The sequence below is a fragment of the Mixophyes fleayi genome, chromosome 2 (assembly GCF_038048845.1).
Source record: "Mixophyes fleayi isolate aMixFle1 chromosome 2, aMixFle1.hap1, whole genome shotgun sequence".
NCBI classification, from domain to species: Eukaryota; Metazoa; Chordata; class Amphibia; order Anura; family Limnodynastidae; genus Mixophyes; species Mixophyes fleayi.
Window position 1 is genome coordinate 166,831,280 of NC_134403.1, and position 25,653 is coordinate 166,856,932.

General features: G+C 39.5%; 1 protein-coding gene across 8 annotated transcripts in view; it reads right to left on the bottom strand.

The window, feature by feature from the left end:
• The window catches only part of MSI2 (musashi RNA binding protein 2), a 474,426-nt gene that overhangs the window by 113,270 nt on the left and 335,503 nt on the right, over positions 1-25,653 (bottom strand). For all 8 annotated transcript variants that reach the window (XR_012688009.1, XM_075194929.1, XM_075194928.1 and 5 more), the window contains one exon: positions 13,836-13,950. Coding sequence is in view for 7 of the 8 variants with exons in the window: in XM_075194929.1 (XP_075051030.1) it covers positions 13,836-13,950 (115 nt within the window). In the remaining variant the exon portion in view is untranslated. The remainder of the gene's footprint in view (positions 1-13,835; positions 13,951-25,653) is intronic.

Genomic DNA, 25,653 nt, shown 5'->3' on the forward strand with positions numbered 1-25,653 from the left:
AAAGAGACACATAAGAGCTGTGTCAACATCATCTAACATTCATGTAAGAACTAAATGTCCACAATGTCAGTAAATGAAGCAGAGAGACTCTGCCCCAGAGGACGAAGATTTCCAGCTGCCTGTATCTGCCCGAGAGGAAGTAAAAGATCGCTAGTATATAGGTATCCTTCACCTCCGCAATCTATGTCTGAGGCCTAGGCCAACATTTCAACAGCATTGCACAACTTTCAACCACTGGAAACATTCTTGCAAGGGTTAATTTCCTTGCCTTGAATCTCAGGAAGTGGCTGACTTTTCACGCACAGTAATTAAATGCACTTTGGTACCCTGAGCCAGATAAATGTCCACACCTTTAAGTTGGAAGAGTAAATGCCAAGCGCTCAAGCTAAACACAACACAGGTTTGCGGTGACATTTGGAGAGCTTAGAATACATGTACTTTGCATTACAGCTATTGACAGTTTGAGATAAAGGTACTAGTAATGCTTTGTCCCTGGAGCCCAAAGTACCATCAGTGCTAGATTGTGAAACGTGATACACTTTATAAAATAACAAAACAAAATCGTAGCACTGAAGTCCTGGAAATAGGAGCATTCAAGCCATGTATTGAAGTAAGTGAGATGCTGTGTGACTGGTTGGAAAAAAGGAGGGGTCTAAGGGTAATTTCTTAAAAAAATTCATTATCTCACATAGACCAAAGTTAGACTGTGATTTTACTTTTTTGCTTTTGTTTTCATTTTAAGTAATTACTAAAATTGGATTCTGATAAAAATCTGACAAATCTGAGCTTTATATATCACACTCTAGCCTTAGATTGGGCTTAGCATGTGCTCCTTGTATCTGAAAGCAACTGGTACGATTAGAGCAATGAATTAGTAGTATCTGATTCATCAGAAAGAGATGCTGGTCACAAATATGTAAGGAAACTGCTCACAGCTGAGCATCAGTGTTTCAAGTCTGTAGGGAGTTTTACACAAAGCACAGAGATATTGTATTCTCTACGTCTTTATTGTAATCATTATCATGTGTTTAATGCTCCAATTGTTTGTATGGTGTACCATGCCTTGGTACTGTGTAAGGTTGCTCATGCAACTGTTGTGTTATACAATCCTGGAGTTTTCAGGGGAGACATCACCAATACAGTATATAAAGTTAACAATCTGCATTTAGTGTTTGGGCATAATGTCATTATCCTTATTATCAGTGAAGGTTAACCTGATCCTCTCCACTCTTCAAAACAGCCACATATTACCCTTAATCGGAATAAGGAGTCCCAAAATGACCTCCATACCCCCACATCCCTCATCCCAATACACCAACATGAAACCCCTACTTATCAAAAATGCTCCACATGCCACTTAGACCTCCCACTTGCCTTACAATGCTCCAAATGCCCTCAGCCTGACACTTGCCACAAAAGACACCACAAACTCAGAACCCACAAGTATTACAAAAGCTCCGCCACATGTCACTCAACCCCCAGACGCTACCCTGACCTTCCCAGAGGCCCCATCCCACTGGGAGTACCAGTGACCACCCTCTACTGTTCCATACTTCCCAACTTTCCCTATTTAGGCAGGACCGTCCCAATCTGAGGGCTCTGTCCCACCATCCGGATTGGGACAGCTTTACCCACGAGTGGAGAATTTGGGAGGTATTCTCATTCAAGTGAGAATCTGTTAGCAGAAACATGAAATTACTCAATAATAGAAAATACTGATAGACTATAAATTAGTGTAAATGCTTGTACGTCATATCAAAATGAATATAGGAACATATATCTTAAAATTACATAATTTCACATGGGTTTTTTGTGTGTTTTTTTTTTTTAGCACAAACACAAGGTGGCACACTCAAAGTAATTATGTAGTAATTAAAAAGTAACTTTGTAACTAGAAATTTCTCCTATATATAGTGTTGAATTAGGAGTTTGCACTTAGCTAACACGTAACAAACACTTTATTACTGTTAGCATGCTACTTTGGGACAATATATATGTTTGGTGTACACTAAGGTATACACCTTGCACCTCCCTGTAAAGTCTCAGTTTAAATATCTTAACAAATAGAACGTAGCATGTTCCATTCCTTATAACATACAACAAAATGCCCTCAAAATTGTATTAAAGGAATACATTTCCATTTGACATATTGGTGTCAAGAAAGTCTCTTAACACTACCAGACACAACATATGTTACTGTTTTCACTGGTGCATGTGCGCCAACAAGCAAACACTAAAGGAGAAAATAGCATATGCCCAAATGAAACATGCAGTACTAATTATAAAACACAGTAAATAGACAGAAAATGAATGACATGTAAAAAAAATAAAATCACAACTCTACCCTCCAGTTCAGGGACACAGACACACTAAATCGCAGGCAAAGTTTGCCATTATATATATATATATATATATACATACACACACACACACACACACACACAAGTTAACCCGTGCATGATACTCATGCATTCTAGTCAAATCAAGATACTTAAGGTCTTAAAAAGGTTCTTGTCATGCATTTGGGCCTAGCCCAGGCCTCCTCAGGGGAAGATCGTTACTTCCCGACACAAGCGCCCTTTTTAATGTGTGTGCATGAGGTAAAATTACCTCACGAAAATGAGTTTGACCCCTCAACTCGTAAATTTAGCCTTTACTACCCCCTTCCACGGGGGGAAGGGGGGGGATGATGGAAGTTAACTGACTTGACTATTCTAATTTTTTTGTCAAATAATGTCAGTATACCAAATTTCAGGTCAATTGGATGAGCCCTTTCTGAGAAAATAGTTTTTTACACACACACACACACACACATACACACACACACACACACACACTAACACACGCCTCTACACATGTGTGTTCATGAGGTAAAATTACCTCACGAAAATGAGTTTGAGCCCTACCAAATTTCAGCCCTTTTGTGTTTTTTTTTTCCCACACACACACAGACGCCACTAAGCATTTATATATATATATATATATATATATATATATATATATATATATATATATATATATATACACACACATACATACATATATATACACACACACAAACACAGAGGGAATGGAGCAGTGTGTTAATCTTGAAGCTGACTTGTGTGTAACTGCACAAGTGTGTCTCATTTTTACTTAAAATGTCTGTGTAAAAAAAACCAAAAAAACATCTGAACCACAAGTACATTTATCATTATTTTAAATAAGGGATAATTTCATGACATTGATTTCACCTCCAAAAAAAAATAAACCCTAAAACATTCATTTGAAGTAGAATCATTCTTCATCTGATATATTTATAGACTGTGGTGCTAATATTATTTACCTTTTGTATTTTACCATGTTACTCTACCTACAGTATAATTCCCTTTTATAGATTACCCCTTGATGAAATAGGGAAGGGGCAGTCAAACACCAGTACTCCAGCTGTGCTGAACTCTCTCTATTCAACATAGTCAAAGAAAAAAAAAAAATATTGCGATTTTGTTTGACCAACTATTGTCTTTTGTACATTTCCAGTTCTCTTATGCGACCGTTACGAGCTCATGCTAGAATGGGTTATGAGGAGATGGTGAATGCACTTTACAGGTAGAAGGCAGCAACTTGAAAGATGATCTAGGACACTCCATGAAAAATGAAAATGTATTTCACAGATGACTACTTTCCAGTTTTCAAGGAAATGAATACCTTGAAAATAGAAAAAATACCCTCCGATAAAATTGGTAGGTATAGGCATAGTTGCCAACATTTTTAAATATTTTCCAAGGACAGTCTGCTGCAGAGCAGGTGCTTTTACACAGGATACTGTCACAGAGGACAAACATTTCAGGGACAAATCTAAAAAAGCAGGGACTGTTCCAGGTAATAAGGGATAATTGTCAACTATGACCTTGCAGTAGGTCATAGCATTCAGTAAGATCACCTATCCATGTTTCCTGTGCTTGTGCCTCTGTCTCACAGATTAAGTGATGTAGCCATTAAGCCTGCTCTAGTGTATTCTGCAGGACAGTCACCCGGACATAATGCATATCACTGTATTGTGGAGAGGAGATGAAGCATCATTTACTACTTGATGTATGTCTACATTTAGCAGAACTCCCCCACCCTGTGAGGTGCTTCATGTGGCAACTAAGCCTAAAGACAGAGGTTTTATATTAAAAACAATTAAAAATATTTATACCTTGCAGAATTTTGGATTGTTTGGCATTGTATTAATAATTTCAGATGAGTACAGTTCATTATTTTCGGTTATCATCCATTTCAGACTAAGAGGCGGCCCCATATTCATTTAGGATGGGTACGGCACCTGATGCTCTTAACTTTGTCAATCTTATCAGTACGTAATTATATTTTAGGTTTTGAAGTTTACATATGCCTAGACGTGCCATGAACTGTATGTATTTATGATACAATGATACCAGTTTCGATAATGCTGTACAAGTGGGAATAAATAAGCTACAACAATCACATCCGCATCATGATAAGAACATGCGGAGGAGTCTGCTCAGGAGGTACAGGAATAGGAAGTACTGTATAAACTAGAGGGAAAGAATATAGGTGGGGTGTTCAATAAAGATTCATTTGGAAGTTATACACAAGGTATCTCACATTGGGATTTACAAAATGCAAATTGGCTAAGGCTAGGCGATTTCTGGAGGAGTCCTTAAATTCTGACCAAAATGCATTAGCTTTTCGGAGAAATATGGCAGAATTTGTGAAGGATCAAAGGTTTGCACTGGTCAATAGGAGAACCTGGCTTGAGCGAGGAAGTTCACTGCGCCTAGTTTTACTGAACAGTGGAAAAAACTCCCCACTAAAATGAGATAAAAAGGCACATTTTTATGGGACGGTCTCTGCTCTCTGGAAACACACACATCCATTGTCACAGGTCTAAGCGAGCAGTCATATCCTATACTGCATTTTGCACCTCCCAGTTGTACTTTAGCAAAGAACCAAGCAGTATTTCAAGAGAAAAATGACAAAAGTTTAATAGAAGGTGGGACTTTTTACATGTTTGCATAGGGAACCTCAGTGGTCTCCTTGTCGCTCAGTGTGATGAGTAGTTACAGGCAGTGACACATTATTCAGTAACCTAGTAAAAGAGATGGCTGCAGCCACTGTGCTTTGGGAAGGATAGAAAAGATGACCTAGTTAGCAAGCAGAGAAAAGAAGCGTTCTATGCTAGTGTACATCTAACATATACAGAAAGATAAATGTGAAAGGATCACCACTCAAACATTAATCATTGTGCTAGCTGTGGTGGGGGGATCATACAGAATAACATTAATGGTGGGTAGTACTGTTATTTAACAGACCTACAGCTCAGAGCCATCTTTACAAAGTAAATCATGTCAACATTCCAAAGTTGCTGTTTCCCTGGTTCTATTCCTTGTTTGCACCACACTTCTACAAATAGTTAATATTAAAGGCCAGCACTTCCAGCATGTGAAATGCTCTGTGACACCATGAGGCTTCCCTGTACCTGGGTACGAGTTATTCCCAACTGCTAAAATCAATATATCAAGCTTTAACCCTGAACTTTCATCACTACTAGTATTACAATGCAACGTTGTCAGATAGCTGCTGATTGGACAGAGCCAGGGCTGTTTGTGTTCATTCAATTGGTGAAACAGAGATTAGTGTATCTTGAACAACTGGTGTTTCAGGCATTGGACTCTCTTAATTCTACAATTTAGAGAACAAAAGGGTACAGTGTACTTTGTCTCTTCAGTACATTAGATTTCTTTTTAAAATCATATTGTAGGTGGTTACATTAGATTTACACATTAAAACTAAACTATTTTTTACATTGTATTCATTGTTATCCTCCGTTCCTCCATCTCTCCCCCGTGTCTCTCTGTCTGTCTACCCCACCCCTTAGATTGTACGCTCCTTTGAGCAGGGTATTCTCTCCTCCTGTCTTCACCACTGTTAACTCTGCTCTCCAGCTACTTAGCCCTCCTCCTTGAGGACCCTCTTTCCCGCGTCCCCTCTCGCTCCCACCTCTCCCCTTGGGGGTCTCTTTGTCATCCGTGCCTTCCCTTTTGGACTCCGTCGTTGGCGGACCTTCCCCTCTCCCCTCCTCCGCCCCTCTAGCTGTGCTTTGAGCTCACTGAGTTACTGTGATTATTGTTTACTGTACTGTGCTGTCTCACCTCGTATTGTAATTTCGTTTGTCCCTGTACGGAGCTACGGACACCTAGTGGCGCCCTATAAATAAAAATTAATAATAATAATTGTTCTTTTTAAATGTTGCATAGAACATTCTGCAAATCAATTATGTCTTTTTTCCTATATAATTCATATGTGCCTTGAAAATAGACGTTACCAGAAAATATAAACTTACTTGTACCCTATACAAATTTAAACTGCAAAAGTTTCAAGCGTAAAGTCCACAGGCTGTATTTGGCTCATACAATATATGTAAAACCAACACCTTCTCTCAGAAAACACAGAGCATTTCTACTGCTGCCTAGTGATCACTTCTCTATCCGGGCACCATCTTGCAAGCCTAACCAAGATAAACTGTGTTGCTTCTGTGTCTGACGAGTCTAATCATAAGCCCAATCACTGAACATCTTTCAGGTCATGGCAGATGAAATCATAAATTTATAATACAACATTACTTCAATTTTCCTCATCATTTGCTTCTGTGATGCCCGGCTCTGCTCTAACGAGTCACAGCCCCGGTCTGTGCAGGGAAATTGGCTGGCTGAATATCAATAGCACATTAACACCATGCCCATGTGGATGCTTCATCAAGCCAAATTATGGTCAGGATGACCTATCCACTGCTCCCATTAGGAGCTGTGCTCATCCTGCGCCGGCCACTGAACAATTTGTTTGCTTCAATACTTCCAGGGAATGATCAATTCTCACAATAATTATGTCTTGTCACTAAACTAAAAATAAGTAGAAATCACAGCTCTGCTTGGATACCCTTCTTCAAATCTGCCATTCCTACTAAGATATAGGCACTAAAAGAAGTGTGTTAACCCTTTGTTGCCCCAGCTTGATTTACATGAACTTGATGGGGCTATGACATATATTACCAACAATTATAGGCATGCTCATTACATCTCTAACTTTAGTACTAGTAAATTATCTGTTATTTCACTTTATAAAAAGACTTGTAAGTGTGATATTTTCTGCATGCTAAATATAATCGCCTCCATGCTATTTTTGTGAGCAGCATGTGCCAATTTAGTTGAACTTTATAAGAAAAAGAATAAAGCAAGCCTATCTGCATTTTACAGGTGGGTTTAAGTCAAACGCTCCGGAATTTTGATGGTTCTCAGGTTTGCATAATGGAAAAATTCAATAAGGGACAAATCTGTTTTGGGAATGGGATTATGAGAAAATTCAAGATGATGAGATCTTCTATCACTACTGCAGATCAATCATCATTAAAAAGAGCCTTTGCTAAGATTTGATTGTAATCAAATCACTTTAAAAAGGTAATTTGCAGAAAGCTGAAGTCAAAATTATTAGACACATTACATACAAAAATAAGGAAGTCTGCAGCTGCCTGGTAAGTGGCTGAAGTGTTTAGGTACATGTTTGTGTGTGTGACTTTATTACTAATAAAATGATTCAGAGCGCAGAAAAATTGCCTCCTTGCACCTGCTACAGTTTGTTGATCCCTCCTGCTAAACACATATATTACAGTAGTTTGTTGTTATATGTTCAGCAAGAGGGATGATTTCAAAACTAATTTTAAAAAATAAGCATTTGTGAACTTAATGCTCAGCATGGTAGAAAAGTTTAAGGCAAGAAAATGCACCAAAAGAAATATAATTATAGAATTTGTAAATGCAGTTGAAAGATGACCGCTGTTGGCCTGTGTGAGTGCTCACATTGCAATTTCATTAACAGTGTAAGCCAGAGGATGAACCAGTCACCTGGCCTAGGTGATAAATGCTTATACCATGTCCGAAATGGACAGTGAGATGTGTCACCAATTTGACAGTAATACTGTTGCTCGGAGTTAGAGTACAGTGTTTTACGTCGCTGCTCAAACATGGTCCAAGCAACCCACCATGGCAGAAGCAAAAAGCCAGTGGTCAGGTTTGAGCAGACTGATAACCCTAAAATTACATTGCCATTATGACATTATTTTTCTTTAACAGGATCCAGTCTGGAACCATATAGTTAGAGAAACTGCAACCTATATAATAAGAATAACGGTACTGCAAATAACAGAGGCTAAAAGGTCCTTGCTCACCATAAAGAGAGCTAAGAAGCACTTAAATCAGGAAACATTTGAACATTGCTACCTGCTGACCCCACAGTGACTGCTACAGTATTTGTTGCCACTACAAGGTTGTATGTTGCTCCTTGTCAGTGAAAGTGTCACACTATTCCATGGATAATGCCATGGCCTGTCACTCTGACAAAATGCATAGTTGCCAACTTTTAAAAATAATTTTCAGACAATTTGGAGCAGGTGCATCAAAGGAAGCCTCTAGAGGAAGCTCTCTGTGTTGCAGTACTAGTCATGACATCTTCACTGAACTTGGTTATAAAGAAAATGCGGCCATTTTAAATACTACATTTCTTAACTATTTTAAAGCACAGAGAATGGACTGTGCAAACATTTTGTATTGAAAAATAAGAACATTTCCTTGGACAAATTAGTGACAGCTGGAAAATATAAGAATGTTGAATCTATCTGATCCATGTCACTCAACAATGTAATTGGTGAACAATTCCTGAAAGATAGGTTTCACAAATAATATAAGGATAGGTCGTTAGGCATTGTCAGAAAGTTATTGTACCTTGTGAAAATGTGTTTTAGAGAAATATTTGCCTGTAAATACATTTAAACATTTACATGATTGCTAATTCTAAGCTCCTTCCTTTGAAATACATATAAAGGACAAAGTTGGCATGCTGTAGCAGCAAACTCTCTATAAATAACCTCCACCTTCAGTTTGTGCATACGAATTGTGCTGATTTTATCTTTGGCACAGATGACCAGGGAGCAGAGCAGGATGTAACCGAAAATGTCAATGACAGCTCTAAGCAAGTCCTGTAACAGAAAGTCTGTAGAAATTTAACAGCGCTAGCAAAGACATGGATCTACCATTGCAGGAAATATAACCGCTAATGTATCTCTGCACACAGTACACAATTTAAGAGAGAGAGCTCGCGTGCGCGCAAAAGAGAGAGAGAGACACACAAAACAGGACATGATGGAGACAAAATGGTGAATAAACATCTTTGTTCTATGACTGTTCCCAATAGCTGTGAATTAAACAATTTTAAAATGAGTCATTAAGTGTTCCCTCATAAACAGATACAGAATGGGGCATCCTCACATAACATCAAGCATTATTATATACCATGTGTTAGCTGGCTGACCAGCAGATAGATTACTATTATATACAAACAATGCAGCTTATGTCAAACCAAAGGATCACCCTTAATATACCAGCTCAGACAGTTAACAGCTAATGGTTGGGCTCTGTTGATCGCTTTTACCATGGAAACTTTCTGATTTCACGAAAAACACAACTCTATGCAGTGAGGCAAAACATGATAGTAAACACAATTGGTAGAACATATACTACACTTTTGAAGGACTTTTCTTAGGCTAAGTACACACTATACAAAATTTCTCCTGATGCGTTATCCTTATAGTCCAATCAACATGCCGATTCCTATTTACACACTAAACATGTTTTCCATGATTTACCTTTAGATCTGTGTTCATCTGTCATAACCATTGGCTGAAAAGATTGTGACTCTGCACACTGCATAGAGATCTGTGGACACTGCCGGTCCCGAGTGCATGCACACCGCAGAATTGGAACAACATTGTTCCATCATTGAACAACATTTTTAGTCCGGTTTAAAAATCAAATGAAAAGATGATCGTTCATTAATGCGTTATCGGGCCGAGCGGTCGTTTATCCTTCGATTGGCACGATAATCGGCTGAAAAACTCTGAAATGCGTACCCAGCCTTAGTAACAATTAGGAAAAATCATTGCACACAATTGTGAAATAAACTCTGTACTATTGTTATGTCAGCAAAAGAGGCTTGTTGCTAATTTTTTGGCCATTTGTTTGCCAGGAACAAAATGATGTGCTCACCGAGCCACAGCTTGGTCTTTAATTTATTTACCTGGCTTTAAATTCCACACACTGACAACCACTGGAAGGGAGCAGTGAGAACACAGACCACTGATAGCAGCAGTAACAGCTCCATTGTCCTGAAATAGATTCACAAACCTGCTGGCTAACCACATGAGTAGAAAACAAGCCTGGAAGGAGGGATTTACTAAAGAAAGCATGCATCAAACATTATGTTCCTGGTAAAATCTGTTCCTGAAAATGAAAGCAGTAGTGTTTCATTAGACCCCAGAGAGCTTCATTTACAAGTTAAGACAACCAGTATTTGAAATGTGCTGTGTGCTTTCGGAGAATAAATATAGCCTGTCATTGCAGAAACACCAATTATTGTTAAATGTATCCAATCATCAACAAATCCTCAAAAAATATTTAAGCGACAAGCACCTGGACATGGTAAATAATTAAATGAATTTTCACTAAAGAAAATATTAAAGTACTAAAATTATATATATAGCATGATTTTGTTTATTTAAAAAGAAATTTTCCCCCAGCTAGGCGGCTCTGTGTTCACTTCTAAGGCACTAACAGAATAGTTGAATTCTTTTAAACATTTTTTTTTTTATAAACCTCTTATAATGTTTGACAGCAACCTGAGATTAGCAGAATCCGCTGCAGCTTTAAACAACTCATCTATCTATCTCTCTAGGAGGAATCATGTATTTAATGTAAACAACTAGAAAATAAGCAGTGTGTGTTGATGAAATGCCTCCTTTGTTATGCTAATTGTATTAAGTCTGGGTGCTTTCATGCCTAAATGCAAACAGGGACCTAACTTTGAGGAAGCTATCCTGTAATCTAATTAGCAGTACTGTAAGTAACTTTTAATCAGTCCATTACCCGTTTTTTTTCTGACAGTTTTCTCCTGCTTAAATGTGTTTACAACATAGATTTTTTTGCCAGTGAGAGGGGAAGAGAATACTTTATATAGACCCATTGAACAGCATCATGAGGTTTACAAGTCTCTTGATGTCATTGTTTTATGGCTAGGACTCTAACTACCGATAAGATAAAAAATTTATACAAAGAACAAGCATTATGGCTAAATATCGTAGACTATTTTGACAATTTGCTTGTTTTGCAAAAATGAAATAAATACAAATATAAATACAAAAAGCATCCTTAGACAAGGGTTATCCATTCTTCTTGGTCTGTCCCGACTACATAATGGTGAACATTTTGCAAACAAATTTGGCACACAAAAAGGTGCATGGTGTGCACGACTAACGACTTTGGGGAGATACATTGGTTGTGGATACATTTGCCGTCAGGTATGGTTTTGCTGACAGAAAGCTACTATTGGATCGAATTCACACTGCCTTCCAGGGGAAAACTTCATATAATGAAATCCCAGAGTTTCCCTTTACAAATTAAGAAGTGCCCTGTAATTCTGCTATCAACACACAGTATTTAGCATGAATGCTGTCTACAAGTGATTCTGGGCCAGGAACCAATTAACCAATTAATGTGGTTCCCAGCAATGAACCCCAAGGCTGAAACTGATAGGAGTTGGCACAAAGTTAAGTTGATAGCTTCTCCTATGATGTTTCTAAACAATATGCTGCAGAATGGGACCACAAAAAAAGAAGTTTATTAATCTCACATTGCAGCAGGTGGATACGGAAAATCACTGTATAGCTAAATTCCAAAAAAATAATCTATTAATTAATTTCTTTAAGATTATGGACACATCCACTTTACTTGTCACTTTATTACTTTTGATGGTCATACAATCAAAAGATAAAGGACAGGAAATTCTTTAAAAAATGGTCTTTTCCTAGTTTTGAAGAATCAATTTTCTCTGCATTGTACTAATGACAATATGGCTCTATAATGTAAGTTATAATAATTTTAGAAGTCACCTCATCCACCAGTAGAGTCTGTTAAATGCCATGTATTTATGTACTATTTGTCTTTTACAGTACTACACATTAGAAGTGCCACAATTTTATAGAAAGATTAATTTGAGGTTTAATGTTTTATTGCTACCACATATAGAGAACAGGTTGAAAGTGGTGCTGCAAAGGAAAACTATAAGGCCCGAGCAAGAAGTAAGAGGGTGCATTTCACAGCTGGGATTCACATATAAGTGAGTTTGTTTTATCCACAAGACTCTCGTAGGGGAAAAATGGAATTACTACTGGACAAGAAATATGAAGACAGGGCAATGCTTCATGTTTGCATGTAAATTTAAAGAGAAACCTATAAACATGGAGTACTATTCCCTGTTTTTGCCAATGATGGAATCACTAAATTATCTTTGTTTTAAATCACATTCAACAGGTTTATGTCATTATGCAATTCTTTCACCGCATAAACCACGTGAAAAAGCTTTGTGGAGCTGTCAAACCTACATTAGAAGATGAGAATAAATGTGTGACTCAATTTCTATCCCGGAGAAAGGATCGTTTTAAGTCGGAATGAACATACTGCATCCTTCATCATTCTATTTTGGTGAATAAGACTAAAACAGTCTATTTAAGATATCTATTTAAATGCAAATTTAGATATCCCAGGAGGAAATGTTAATCATTTACAAGGAAAAGACTCTTCAAGATTATTCGTGAAGCAGAAATACCAGTTGGTTGGCACACAAAACAGATCCAAGCTCATGTGCTGCCAGGTGAGCTAGTTTATCATCAAACAGGGATACCAAATTAGCAGAGAAGGAAGGATTTGCTTGAAAAAGAATGTTAGAGGAATCCTAGGGATCCATTCTGAGCTGTAGCATATATCAAGACCAGTGTTATAAGCCTGACAAGTAGAATGAAGTGACTTAAAGCATGGAAGTGACTTCATAAAGCATTATGATCAACACCAGCTGGGGCTTCTTCTTTGTATGAAGATTGCTACAACACGGCTCTAGGGTCACAGCACTATTTGATGTGTGTTTGGGAGGAAACCGGACCACCTTGAGGAAAGAAAAAACACTGCGCTACATACAGCTACTCCAAGGTGGCAAAGATCCACAAGAGTGCCTGTACAGCACAAAAGCAAATAAGAGGTCTAGAAGAGGAAGGAGGTTCAGTTAAGATACATGTTAATAGACAGTTGCTAAAAGCTGACTGTTTTAAGATTTTTAGAATGGTTAATTCATTGTAATGGGATGACCACCCCATACTGCCTCTCCTCATTCAACTGTACCACACTACCTGTAACTGCACAGAAACACCAGTCGCTAGTGGCTGCTCTATTATTGGTGGCTGATAATGCTGCTGCCTTACCATAGACACATGCGCTACTGGGCATGTGTACCTATAATTGTTATTACACTACTTTATATATCAAGTGTTCCCCACACCCTGGGAACAATCTTTAGATTCTATTTCATATCAATGTTTGTATTTTGTATGGTTCATGATCCCCTTCATGAACAGCTCTGCGTAATAGGTCAGCGCTTTATAAATAAATAATATATATTTACATATACACACACACATACATATATACACATTTCTCCTACTGCTTTCTTTGTAAAACTACCAATTAACATTCACATTTTCCATAACACCACTTCTAAATTTCCACTTTGAGATACATAGAGGTGTGAGTGTATGTGTATACAGTAGCAGTTACATTATTATACACACTATACATTTGTAGAGAGAGCAGATGTGTATATTAGGATTGCCAACACCATGTGTCAAGTCATTACACAAAACATGCCAAACGAAAATTATCACCAAAACTAGGGGAACTTACCCAGCATTCCCATCCCTAGCATGAATGCATCCATAGTGTAGGGTAGACCTCTCGCTCGTCCTCTCGTTCCAGGGGGAAACATAACTTCTTTAGGCTGTGCTTTCTTACATTCAACCTGAATTGAAAAGAAGATACATGATGGGATGTAAATTATTTTCCTTCAATAGCAAGTAACAATGCTGAAGGCACAAGAAAATATATGGCAATTTATTTAATATTTTCTGCAGCATAGGAAAGTACGAGAGGGTTAGTAATAGCAAACAACTGTTCATAGAGTTATATCCTTTGGGTTACTTGTAGCTTTTAACATTGTTTGATAAATAAAATAAAAAGCTCTGACATGGTCCAATATGGTTAGCAATGATAACCTACCAGTTACAAAGAAGGAATGGGGGTGTAGCCCTTAGATGGGCCTCAATTAGTGTAATGGTCAAATCCAGCTACATGAGTGTAAATATGCACCTCAACAATCTATGTCGCATATAAATCTACCTCTAATCTGTGTCTCACCTCTGATAACCACCTCTCACTCCCACTTCTACAGGACTTCTCCTGATCAGACTTCCAACCTTTAAATGCTCTCTGTAAACCAATATCTTTAATAAGCTTAGTCTACACTCCCACCTATATTACTCTTTCAGGTAAACTCACTGTCCCAATCTCCACTTGAACCAAGCTCGTTCCTGTCGTCTCAAATGAGCCCTCTCCATTAGATTGGAAACTACATCATGGACAGGGCCTGCCTCCCGACCATTTTTTTCCCATGTTTGCACTTATTTTGTCTAACTTTTATGTCCCTGCTTTATGTATGCCCTGTTTTTCCATACTGTACAGCACTGCAGAGCACTGTGATGCCTTAAAAATATTTTTCCCAATGTTTATTAGTGCAATTTACACTATTAAAGACAAGTATTGTCATTAACTCATTACTAGAATTAACATTATTACACTTTTGCAGCAATTATTATTTTTTTTTTTTTTAGGAATTCCCTACATTTTGGGGGGAGATTCAATTCAGCGTGATATGCCAGCCAGTGCCCCTGGAAAACACTGGAAGGCAGTATGTGGCACCGTTTCTCAACTCATTTTTCTGCGCACCACTATGGCGACGATTCATTACTGTAATAGGTGGCACTGTGTGTGCGCAGCCAAAACTTTGTGGTGATGTCTGGCAGCACATCGGGCTGAACTGAATCAGCCCCTATAAGTCGTCATCATTTATATAGGTCACTACAAACTCACCTCGGATTAAGTAACAAGTAGTGCATTTTAGACAGATTTAATAAACCAAACACAAAAATATAACATGACCATTAGACATGAACAAAACAATTTACACAATTTTTAAATTAAATATTCACCATCAATAATAAATTCAATTTTCTAGCATACCTGAAAAAAAAGCAAACACTGACTATTGTGCTCAATATACCACACAAGAGAACAGCACTGTGCTGCTAGTTAATATTTATAAAAAACACACAAGTTATCCACATTCTTGAAAGTGGACAAAAAGGAGAAAAAAAAACAACCTTTTGAAGTGTACAAAACAATCAGTGCGTAATCACCTACCAGTAACCCTGAAATACAATCCTGATTGTTGGATGTAGGTTGCATCAATTTAGAACTATTTTTTTTACTTGTATCATTTGTAGTAAAACATGCAATACTGTATTAAGAAGATTTGTCGTATCAACGTCATATCAACAAACGCAGTTTACATGCCAGCTTTTCATTTGTCTTTATTTTCTGAAGGTGATTTTGGAGAATCTATGCTTCACGGACATGCTTACTCATTCCTGGGACACGTTTGGGTGTGCATACAGGACTGCCCTTTCTATTGTTAAAGGTATAGCCATACCTCAAATAAAAGACAGATAACAAAAAGAAAGCTCACACAAACAAACACAGAGGTTGGCAATGAGTTCTGCACCATGTGGAATGTGGCTTATGTCAGTGGTTCCCAAACTTTTGCAGTTCGCGGCACCCTTAGAGTCTCCGTAATTTTTTCAAGGCACCCCTCCAAAATTATTACCGAGCAGTCCTGTTTTGGAGGTAGTTGGGTCAAAGAAACGTAATAAGTATTTAGGTCAAGACAGAAATACTTATTTAGTTGTATGCAAAAATAATACACATAAATCCAAGGAAAAAAAATATTTTTTTATATTTTTTTCAATTATATTTCTGTCAAAGAATAATTGACAGCTAACTCATACTGTGTCCTCCATCTCCACACACGCTGCCCCCTCTGCATCCTCTCACGCTGCCCCCTTTGCCCCCCTCTCACGCTGCCCCCTATGACGCTGACCCCTCTGCCCCCTGCCAGCCAGGGGAAAAAAAAAAAAAAATTACCAATCCGCGCGGCGCCCGGGACCCAGCATCCTCCTCTTTCCCGCAGCTTGTCACTGAATGTTGGGTGCGCTGCAGGAAAGAGGAGGATGCTGGGTCCGAGCGCCGTGCGGATTGGCAAGTTGTTTTTTTTTTTTTTTCCTCTGGTTGGTTGCGGCACCCCTGTGACAGCGCCATGGCACCCCTGGGAGCCGCGCGCACAATTTGGGAACCACTGCATTATGTTAAGGTGTGCGCAATTGTGATAGTGAAGACAATGGGCAGTGACTGGTTCGGTTTTGTTAGTTCTAGCATAAAGGGATTTTTAAGAGATTCTTGTTTATTAAAATCAATGCTACAGGTATATTAAGCATTATTTCATAGGTACAATTACCCTAATCCTGAATAACCGTTCACAAAACCAGCATTTCACTATAGACCACTGTGTAGTAAGATGCATGTGAACTGCTCTGGCCATTTAATTCATTTTTGTTTGTGGGTGATGACAAGAAAAACCCTCCATTTCAGTTCCATCCAAAAAAAAAATCTCTCTCCTTCCATCACATAAGAAATTTAAAGCCATTTTTCAAATAGCTGTAACGTACAAAGACATTACTTGCCAGACCGTGTTTTTAATCATAGGTTTACGTTACACTAGGCAATGTGTCATCCCTAACACACTGGATGCACAGTAGGGAACAGTGCTGCGTTCTGTCAGTCTGGTGCCTAGGAATGCAATGTGCAGGGGATCAGGATCCAACTTTACACTGCTTTCCCCTACAGCGTTCAGCTGTTTAATAGGGGTTATCCTTTTCATACCTGCTATTGTACAGCAGGGACAAAAAAATAATTCCCTCACATTGTGATCATTTTCTTATCTTAGTTCTCCATAATTTAGGTTTAAATGTCACCTTATAACGAGGCAATTACTGACTAGTGATCATTAACAAGTCATCCTTATTCATAGTGTCTCCTGAAATAATAGACCCAGCACAATTGGGAGCTTTACAGCTCTTAATCTCTCTGAAATCTTTTATCTGGAGGTGGAAAATGGGATATCTTCTCCCAGTGAATGGCTTAAAACTTGAATTGTGCACATATGAAATAGTGTAATGTTGCAGGAGTAAAATGAAACAAAATCTGCAGATACTGGGAGATTTCTGTTGTTTTATATTGTTGTGTCAAGAGTCAAACATAACACCACAATCACAAAACAAGAAGATGGGTGTTCTAGCTGGCTCACTAAGTGTTTGTCTAACTAGATGTTTCCACCTTCCCCGCCCTTCCAGCTATATGAAAAATGTTTTGGTGGACACTCCAGGCCAACATATGTCTGACAATTCCCAGAACAGTGTCTTTATGTCACTGTCTAGCAGCCTGGCCGTGTGAGGTTTATTAGACAGCTGATTCCAGAAGGAACACAGCGCTGTCTGGAAACTCCTGAAACCAGTTGTCCATTACATGTATTAGACAAAAGCAGAGCTCTGTTTCCAATGTGTTCCCCATTTCATGTGACCTTGGACCATCCAGAGAAATAAGAAGTTGAAATTGAGGAGGATCCCTGAGGTGAGAGTCGGGAGGTTTGTATTGGTTTAACTAAATGTCAGGAGCTGATCAGAGAAAGGTATACGACTACATATGTTCACAAACATTATGACACATGACATGTATAATACAGGTTCATTTCATGTACCTTCTGTTAATTTTATGTTCAGCATTAGAAGTTATGGCAGAGAGTCATGTTGCAGCACTTACAGTGATGCCTTGAGAAAGAGGATTGTGAAGAGCAGTCACATGTCACAGAGCTACACATAATGCTAAGTGATCATTACATGAGCGCAGGAAAATAACGGTATGTAGCAAAGTAAGGCTAAACATCTTGTTTCCTAATACCCCTATCAGTGACAGTCTATTCATTGTTTTACTGATACCTGCTGTCTGTTACCAAGCAACTACATCAAAAGAAATCTCAGGTTTATACAATTTTCATTTAGACAGCAGAGGTTAACTCACTGTAATGGGATGATTTAAAACAAACACACCTACCCTTCGCTTTCCACTGTTCAGGCATGAAACCCAAAAGCACAAAGGAAAAGAGAAAGCGAGAAACCATTTTATTCTGTACTGTGACACATCCTGACGTGTGAAATATTTTCTTTGATACATTTCTCAAAACACCTCCATATTTCACAATCTTTGTCCTGTTGTTAGTGTCTGCCAGACATCCTTTGACAGGAATGTGGGAATGAAAAAGCCTCTAATCCTCCTCCCTCCAAGTAAGAGACACAACATGAAAAGGGGATTGGAGTAGTGTGTTCATCTAAACTACAGGAAAGAGGGCCTGGATGCAGTACGCACAGAGGAGAGAAATACTACCCTTCACTGGGGGGGACCTCTGTAGGACGGTCACTTTAAACTGTATCCTCTGTAATATATACCAAAATATATATTATTTGCACAAACAAAATAGAAGAAAAAACGCCACAGAATATCCACGTGATGTTTAGGAGCCCATTTAATGCACAGTACCACACAAAGCTTATTTGTAATAAATCCAATAACAGTATCCACAAGGACTTGATATTTCACTTCCATAAAAATACTGTATTCTAAATAGGGATGTGCACCAGCGACTTTTGAGGTCTCGTGTTTTGTGTTTTGGATCCGGATTTTCGTTATTTTTGGGGTTCGGATTTGTCTCGCAAAACACTTGTTGAAAGGTCTCGGTTCGGATTTAAGGTTTTGGATTCGGATTTTTTTTGAAAAAAACATAAAAAGTTTAAAAATCAAGTTTTTGGGCTTATTTTCACTCCTAGGCTATTATTAACCTCAATAACATTCAATAACAAGCATTTCCACTAATTTACAGTGTATTCTGAACACCTCACAATATAGTTATTAGTCCAAAACGTTGCAACAAGGTATCTTTCTGGACTGCGTAGAGGAGTGGGTCACCACAATATATATTAAAAACCCTGAACTTTTATGAATCGCACCAATAAATGTACCTGGACTGCGTAGAGGAGTGGGTCACCACAATATATATAATAAGAAAACTATCAACTTGTTTGATTCGCACCAATAAATGTACCTGGACTGCGTAGAGGAGTGGGTCACCACAATATATTAAAAACCCTGAACTTTTATGAATCGCACCAATAAATGTACCTAGACTGCGTAGAGGAGTGGGTCACCACAATATATATAATAAGAAAACCATCAACTTGTTTGATTCGCACCAATAAATGTACCTGGACTGCGTAGAGGAGTGGGTCACCACAATATATTAAAAACCCTGAACTTTTATGAATCGCACCAATAAATGTACCTGGACTGCGTAGAGGAGTGGGTCACCACAATATATATAATAAGAAAACCATCAACTTGTTTGATTCGCACCAATAAATGTACCTGGACTGCGTAGAGGAGTGGGTCACCACAATATATTAAAAACCCTGAACTTTTATGAATCGCACCAAAAAATGTACCTGGACTGCCTAGAGGAGTGGGTCACCACAATATATATAATAAGAAAACCATCAACTTGTTTGATTCGCACCAATAAATGTACCTGGACTGCGTAGAGGAGTGGGTCACCACAATATATTAAAAACCCTGAACTTTTATGAATCGCACCAATAAATGTACCTGGACTGCCTAGAGGAGTGGGTCACCACAATATATATAATAAGAAAACCATGAACTTGTTTGATTCGCACCAATAAATGTACCTGGACTGCGTAGAGGAGTGGGTCACCACAATATATTAAAAACCCTGAACTTTTATGAATCGCACCAATAAATGTACCTGGACTGCGTAGAGGAGTGGGTCACCACAATATATTAAAAACCCTGAACTTTTATGAATCGCACCAATAAATGTACCTGGACTGCCTAGAGGAGTGGGCACTGGGCACCACAATAAAATATATAAAAAACCTTCAACAGGTCTGCATTACACTACACATACGGCTGCTCCTCCATCCTCTCCATCATATACATGTTGGAGTTTTAGCGTGTGACAACCTCTTGTTTTTGATAATGTCAGTGCATTTTGAATATTTTTCAATTTGGCCCACACCACTGAATGTACTTTATCTATGATACGCATCTATCTATCTTGACTGCGTAGTGTGGTGGCCCCGGTACACAATTTGGTACCGAGGCCACAATATAATTAAAAAACCCTCCACGTGTCAGAATTCCACCAAACAAGTATCTGGACTGCGTAGTGGGGTGGCCCCGGTACCCAATTTGATACCGGGGCCACAATAAAATAAATACACCCTCCACGTGTCAGAATTCCACCAAACAAGTATCTGGACTGCGTAGTGGGGTGGCCCCGGTACCCAATTTGATACCGGGGCCACAATAAAATAAATACACCCTCCACGTGTCAGAATTCCACCAAACAAGTATCTGGACTGCGTAGTGGGGTGGCCCCGGTACCCAATTTGATACCGGGGCCACAATACCTCCTCCAAACATGGTACAGACAATTCGTCATTGAGATCCCATCAAGTATGTTAAAGACAGACAGGGTCCAAGTGTTATTGGTTGACTTTGTAAACCAAAAAACTGTCCCTGTTGCACATAGTCGTGCAATGAAGACTGACTTTTTCATTTAAAGGCACGATCTTTAAAGTGTAGTGTTTGTAAGTCTAAGTCATATTATACTTTTGGTAAAATTGGTTTATTTTGTTCCTCTTTATGGTAACTACTAATAGAATTAAAGTATTAAATAGAAGCGGCAGTTCCTCTTTATGGTAATTAGTAATGGAATTAAAGTATTAAATAGAATTAAAGTATGAAATAGAATTAAAGTATTAAATAGAATTAAAGTATGAAATAGAATTAAAGTATTAAATAGAATTAAAGTATGAAATAGAGTGGTATAGAGTTGTAGTGTGGTATAGATAGAGTGGTCCCCACAATATAATAATAAAACCCTCAACTGGTCTGAATTCCACCAAACAAGTATCTGGACTGCGTAGTGTGGTGGCCCCGGTACACAATTTGGTACCGAGGCCACAATATAATTAAAAAATTGGGCATCAACTGTCACCGTTGTTTAATATCTGATACACCTAAATATGGACTGCACAGTGGAGTGGCCCCGGTAGTAAATTTGGTGCCGGGGCCACAATACCTCCTCCAACTTCCAAGTGTAGTGTTTATAAAGACAGACAGCGTCGAAGTGTTATTAGTTGGCTTTCTTAACCCTAAAATTGTCCCTGTTGCAAATATTCGTGCAATGGACAGTTACTTTTTTATTGAAAGACTCAAGCTTTCAAGTGTAGTGTTTATAAAATATAAACAACAATACAGTAGTTTTAGAGCACGTCAAAAACTCTTGCTTTAAATTATGACACGGCATTTTACTTTTGGTTTAATTTCTTGAATTTTTTAAAATTTGGTTTTACTTTTTGAACATGGCAAACGACTGTTGATTGGTCATATAATGCCAAAAAAAAAGTTCCAAGATGGAATTGTCCTTGGGCCCTTACACCCACCCTTATGTTGTTGAAATAGGACATGCACACTTTAACAAACCAATCATTTCAGCGACAGGGCCTACCAAACAACTTTGGCTGAAATGATTGGTTTGTTTGGGCCCCCACACCAAACAAGCTATTCATCTCTCCCTGTACAGACTAAACAGGCTCTACTGAGGCAAGATGTCGTCCTCATCCTCAACCTCTGATTCCTCTCCCCCTACAGTGTGTACTTCCTCCTCATCACACATTATCAATTCGTCCCCGCTGGACTCCACAACCACAGGTCCCTCTGTAGTATCTGGAGGGCAGTGCTGTACTTCATTGAGGAATTGATTATTCATTTTTATAAACATCATTTTTTCAACGTTGTGAGGAAGCAACCTCCTTCGCCGCTCACTGACCAGGTTCCCCGCTGCACTAAAAACTCTTTCCGAGTACACACTGGAGGGGGGACAACTCAGGTAAAATAGAGCCAGTTTGTACAGGGGCTTCCAAACTGCCTTTTTTTCCTGCCAGTAACAATATGGACTGTCTGACATGTCTACTTGGATGGTGTCAGCAAAGTAATCATCCACAATTTTTTCTATTGTGACAGCATCCAATGCAGCGAGAGTAGACATGTCTGCAATGGTTGGCAGGTCCTTCAGTCCGGACCAGATGTTATCAGCATCCCCGCCAGTGCCTCTTTTGGGAAAACTGAGCTTTTTCCTCGCAGCCATAGATGTGGAAGAAAATGAGGGTGGAGCTGTTGGCATGTCACGGTCCTCTTCAGAGGACAATCTCCTGACCAGCAGGTCTTTGCACCGCTGTAGACTTGTGTCCGCCGGAAACAGAGACACAACATACGCTTTAAACCGAGGATCGAGCACGGTGGCCAGAATGTATTCCTCTGACTTTAAAAGTGTGACCACCCTCGGATCCTGGCAAAGCGTACGAAGGGCTACATCCACAAGAGCTACATGCTTGGTGTAATCGCAATGGCTTACCAGCTCCTCCCTCACTTTCTCCAGCTGCTTCTGCAACAGCCTGATCAGGGGAATGACCTGACTCAAGCTGGCAGTGTCGGAACTGACTTCTCGTGTGGCAAGTTCAAATGGCTGCAGAACCTTGCACAACACGGAAATCAGTCTCCACTGCGCTTGACTGAGGCGCATCCCCACTCCTTTGCCTATGTCGTAGGTGGCTGTGTAGGCCTGAATGGCCTTTTGCTGCTCCTCCATCCTCTGCAGCATATAGAGGGTGGAGTTCCAGCGCGTCACAACCTCTTGTTTGAGGTGATGGCAGGGCAGGTTCATGCTTTTTTGATGTGCCTCTAGTCTGCGGTAGGCACTGGCTGAATGCCGAAAGTGTCCAGCAATTTTGCGCGCCACCGCAAGCATCTCCTGCACACCCCTGTCACTCTTGAGGTAATGCTGCACCACCAAATTAATGGTGTGGGCAAAACATGGGACGTGCTGGAAATTGCCCATATTTAATGCCCGCACAATGTTACTGGCATTGTCTGACACCACAAATCCCCATGAGAGTCTAAGTGGGGTAAGCCACTGGGAGATAATTTCCCTCATTTTCTCTAATATGTTGTCAGCGTTGTGCCTCTTATTAAAGCCTGTAATACACAATGTTGCCTGCCTTTGCATGAGCCGCCATTTTGTAGATGCTGCTACTGATGCAGCTGTTGCTGTTGCTGCGGAAGGGGATGCATCTACCCAGTGGGCTGTCACAGTCATATAGTCCTTCGTTTGCCCAGAACCACTTGTCCACATGTCCGTGGTTAAGTGGACAGTGGGTACAACCGCATTTTTAAGAGCACTGAGGACACTTGATCGTACTTCTCTGTACATTTTTGGTATCGCCTGCCTAGTGAAGTGGAATCTCGAGGGGATTTGGTACCGGGGACACAATACCTCCATCAACCCTCTAAATCCCACTCCACTGATGGCGGACACCGGGCGCACGTCTAACACCAACATTGCAGTTACAGCCGCAGTTATACGCTTTGCAATAGGGTGACTACTATCGTATTTTGTGGTCATGGCAAACGACTGTTGGACGGTCAATTGTTTTGTGAAAGACTTAGCGGTCTTACGACTTCCCCTCTGGGAAGATGACCGACTAACAGCAGCAACAGCAGCAGTGGCAGTAGTAGGCGTACCGCTGCAGGATTCCTCGGATGAATCCCGTATTGAGGAGGACTCAGTCTGGCTGCTGACTTGGGCTGCAGGACTGAATCTGATGGAGATTGTGGAGGAAGTTGACGAGGAGGGTGTTGCTGGTGTGTATCCAACTGGACCACGGGATTTAGGTGTCCCTGTACCGATGAGGGTCCTAGCCCCAGTTCCTGAACTAACCACTGAACTATGAAGGTTATTCAGGTGACGTATAAGGGAGGATGTTCCTAGGTGGGCAAGATCCTTACCCCTGCTTATTTGAGCTTTACATAAGCTACATATGGCCATACATTGGTTGTCCGGATTTGGATAAAAATAACTCCAGACCGAAGAGGTGCATTTTTTGGTCTTCTGACCAGGCATGACGATGGGCTTTTTCATCCCATGGACATCAGCTGTTTCCCCCCCTGGTGCCTCATTTACAATAACCACATCACCATCCTCATCATCAAGTTCCTCCACAGCGCCAGCTACATCATCAATAGCCTCCTCCCGAGCCACCTCTTCCCGTACAGTGATGGGAAGGTCAGGCTTGACAACCACCAACATCCTTGGACTCGCCTTGTGGATTTGTGATAATTTCTCTTTAGAAGGCAGAGTTGTTTGCTGTTTTGTTGCTGACAGCATAACTCTCTTCAATTTTTTGTAGGGGGGGGGGAGGAGGAGGAGGGCTAAGATCCGTGGGTGAAGCTGAACCACTAGTCATGAACACGGGCCAGGGCCTAAGCCGTTCCTTGCCACTCCGTGTCGTAAATGGCATATTGGCAACTTTACGTTTCTCCTCAGATGATTTTAAGTTTCTCTTTTTGCTACTTTTTCTTAACTTGGGCTTTTTGGATTTTACATGCCCGGTACTACGAGATTGGGCATCGGGCTTGGAAGACGACGTTGATGGCATTTCATCGTCTATGTCATGACTAGTGGCAGCAGCTTCAGCATTAGGAGGAAGTGGGTCTTGATCTTTCCCTACTTTATCCTCCAAATTTTTGGTCTCCATTATATGTAGCACAAGATACTGCAGAATGTGTGAACTTGGTAATATTGCAGTACCAATGGACTTATACTGCTGTATTGGTTTTGCAAATTTGGTTATAATTATTATATATTTTTTAAATTTTTTATTTTTTTTTACTTTTTTTTTATTTTTAAAAAACTTGGGAATAGTGGGGAAATAACTATGCCCTTAGAAGCACAGAGCACAGGACATAGCACCACTGGACTGAACAGGACACGGCACAGGACCCAGCAGCACTACGGAACTCAGCAGGACAGAGCACAGGACACAGCACCACTGGACTGATACTGCAGAATGTGTGAACTTTGTAATATTGCAGTACCAATGGACTTATACTGCTGGATTGGTTTTGCAAATTTGGTTATAATTATTATATATTTTTTTTTTTTTTTTAAATTTTTTATTTTTTTTTACTTTTTTTTATTTTTAAAAACTTGGGAATAATGGGGAAATAACTATGCCCTTAGAAGCACAGAGCACAGGACACAGCACCAGTGGACTGAACAGGACACGGCACAGGACCCAGCAGCACTACGGAACTCAGCAGGACAGAGCACAGGACACAGCACCACTGGACTGATACTGCAGAATGTGTAAACTTTGTAATATTGCAGTACCACTGGACTTTTACTGCTGAATGTGTGAACTTGGTAATATTGCAGTACCAATGGGCTTATACTGCAGGATTGGTTGTGCAAATTTTGTGGTAATTAAAAAAAATTAAAGTAGTTTTTGGTATTTTTTAAAAAAACTTTTTTTTATTTTTTTAAACACAGGGGAATATTGGGGAAATAACTATGCCCTTAGAA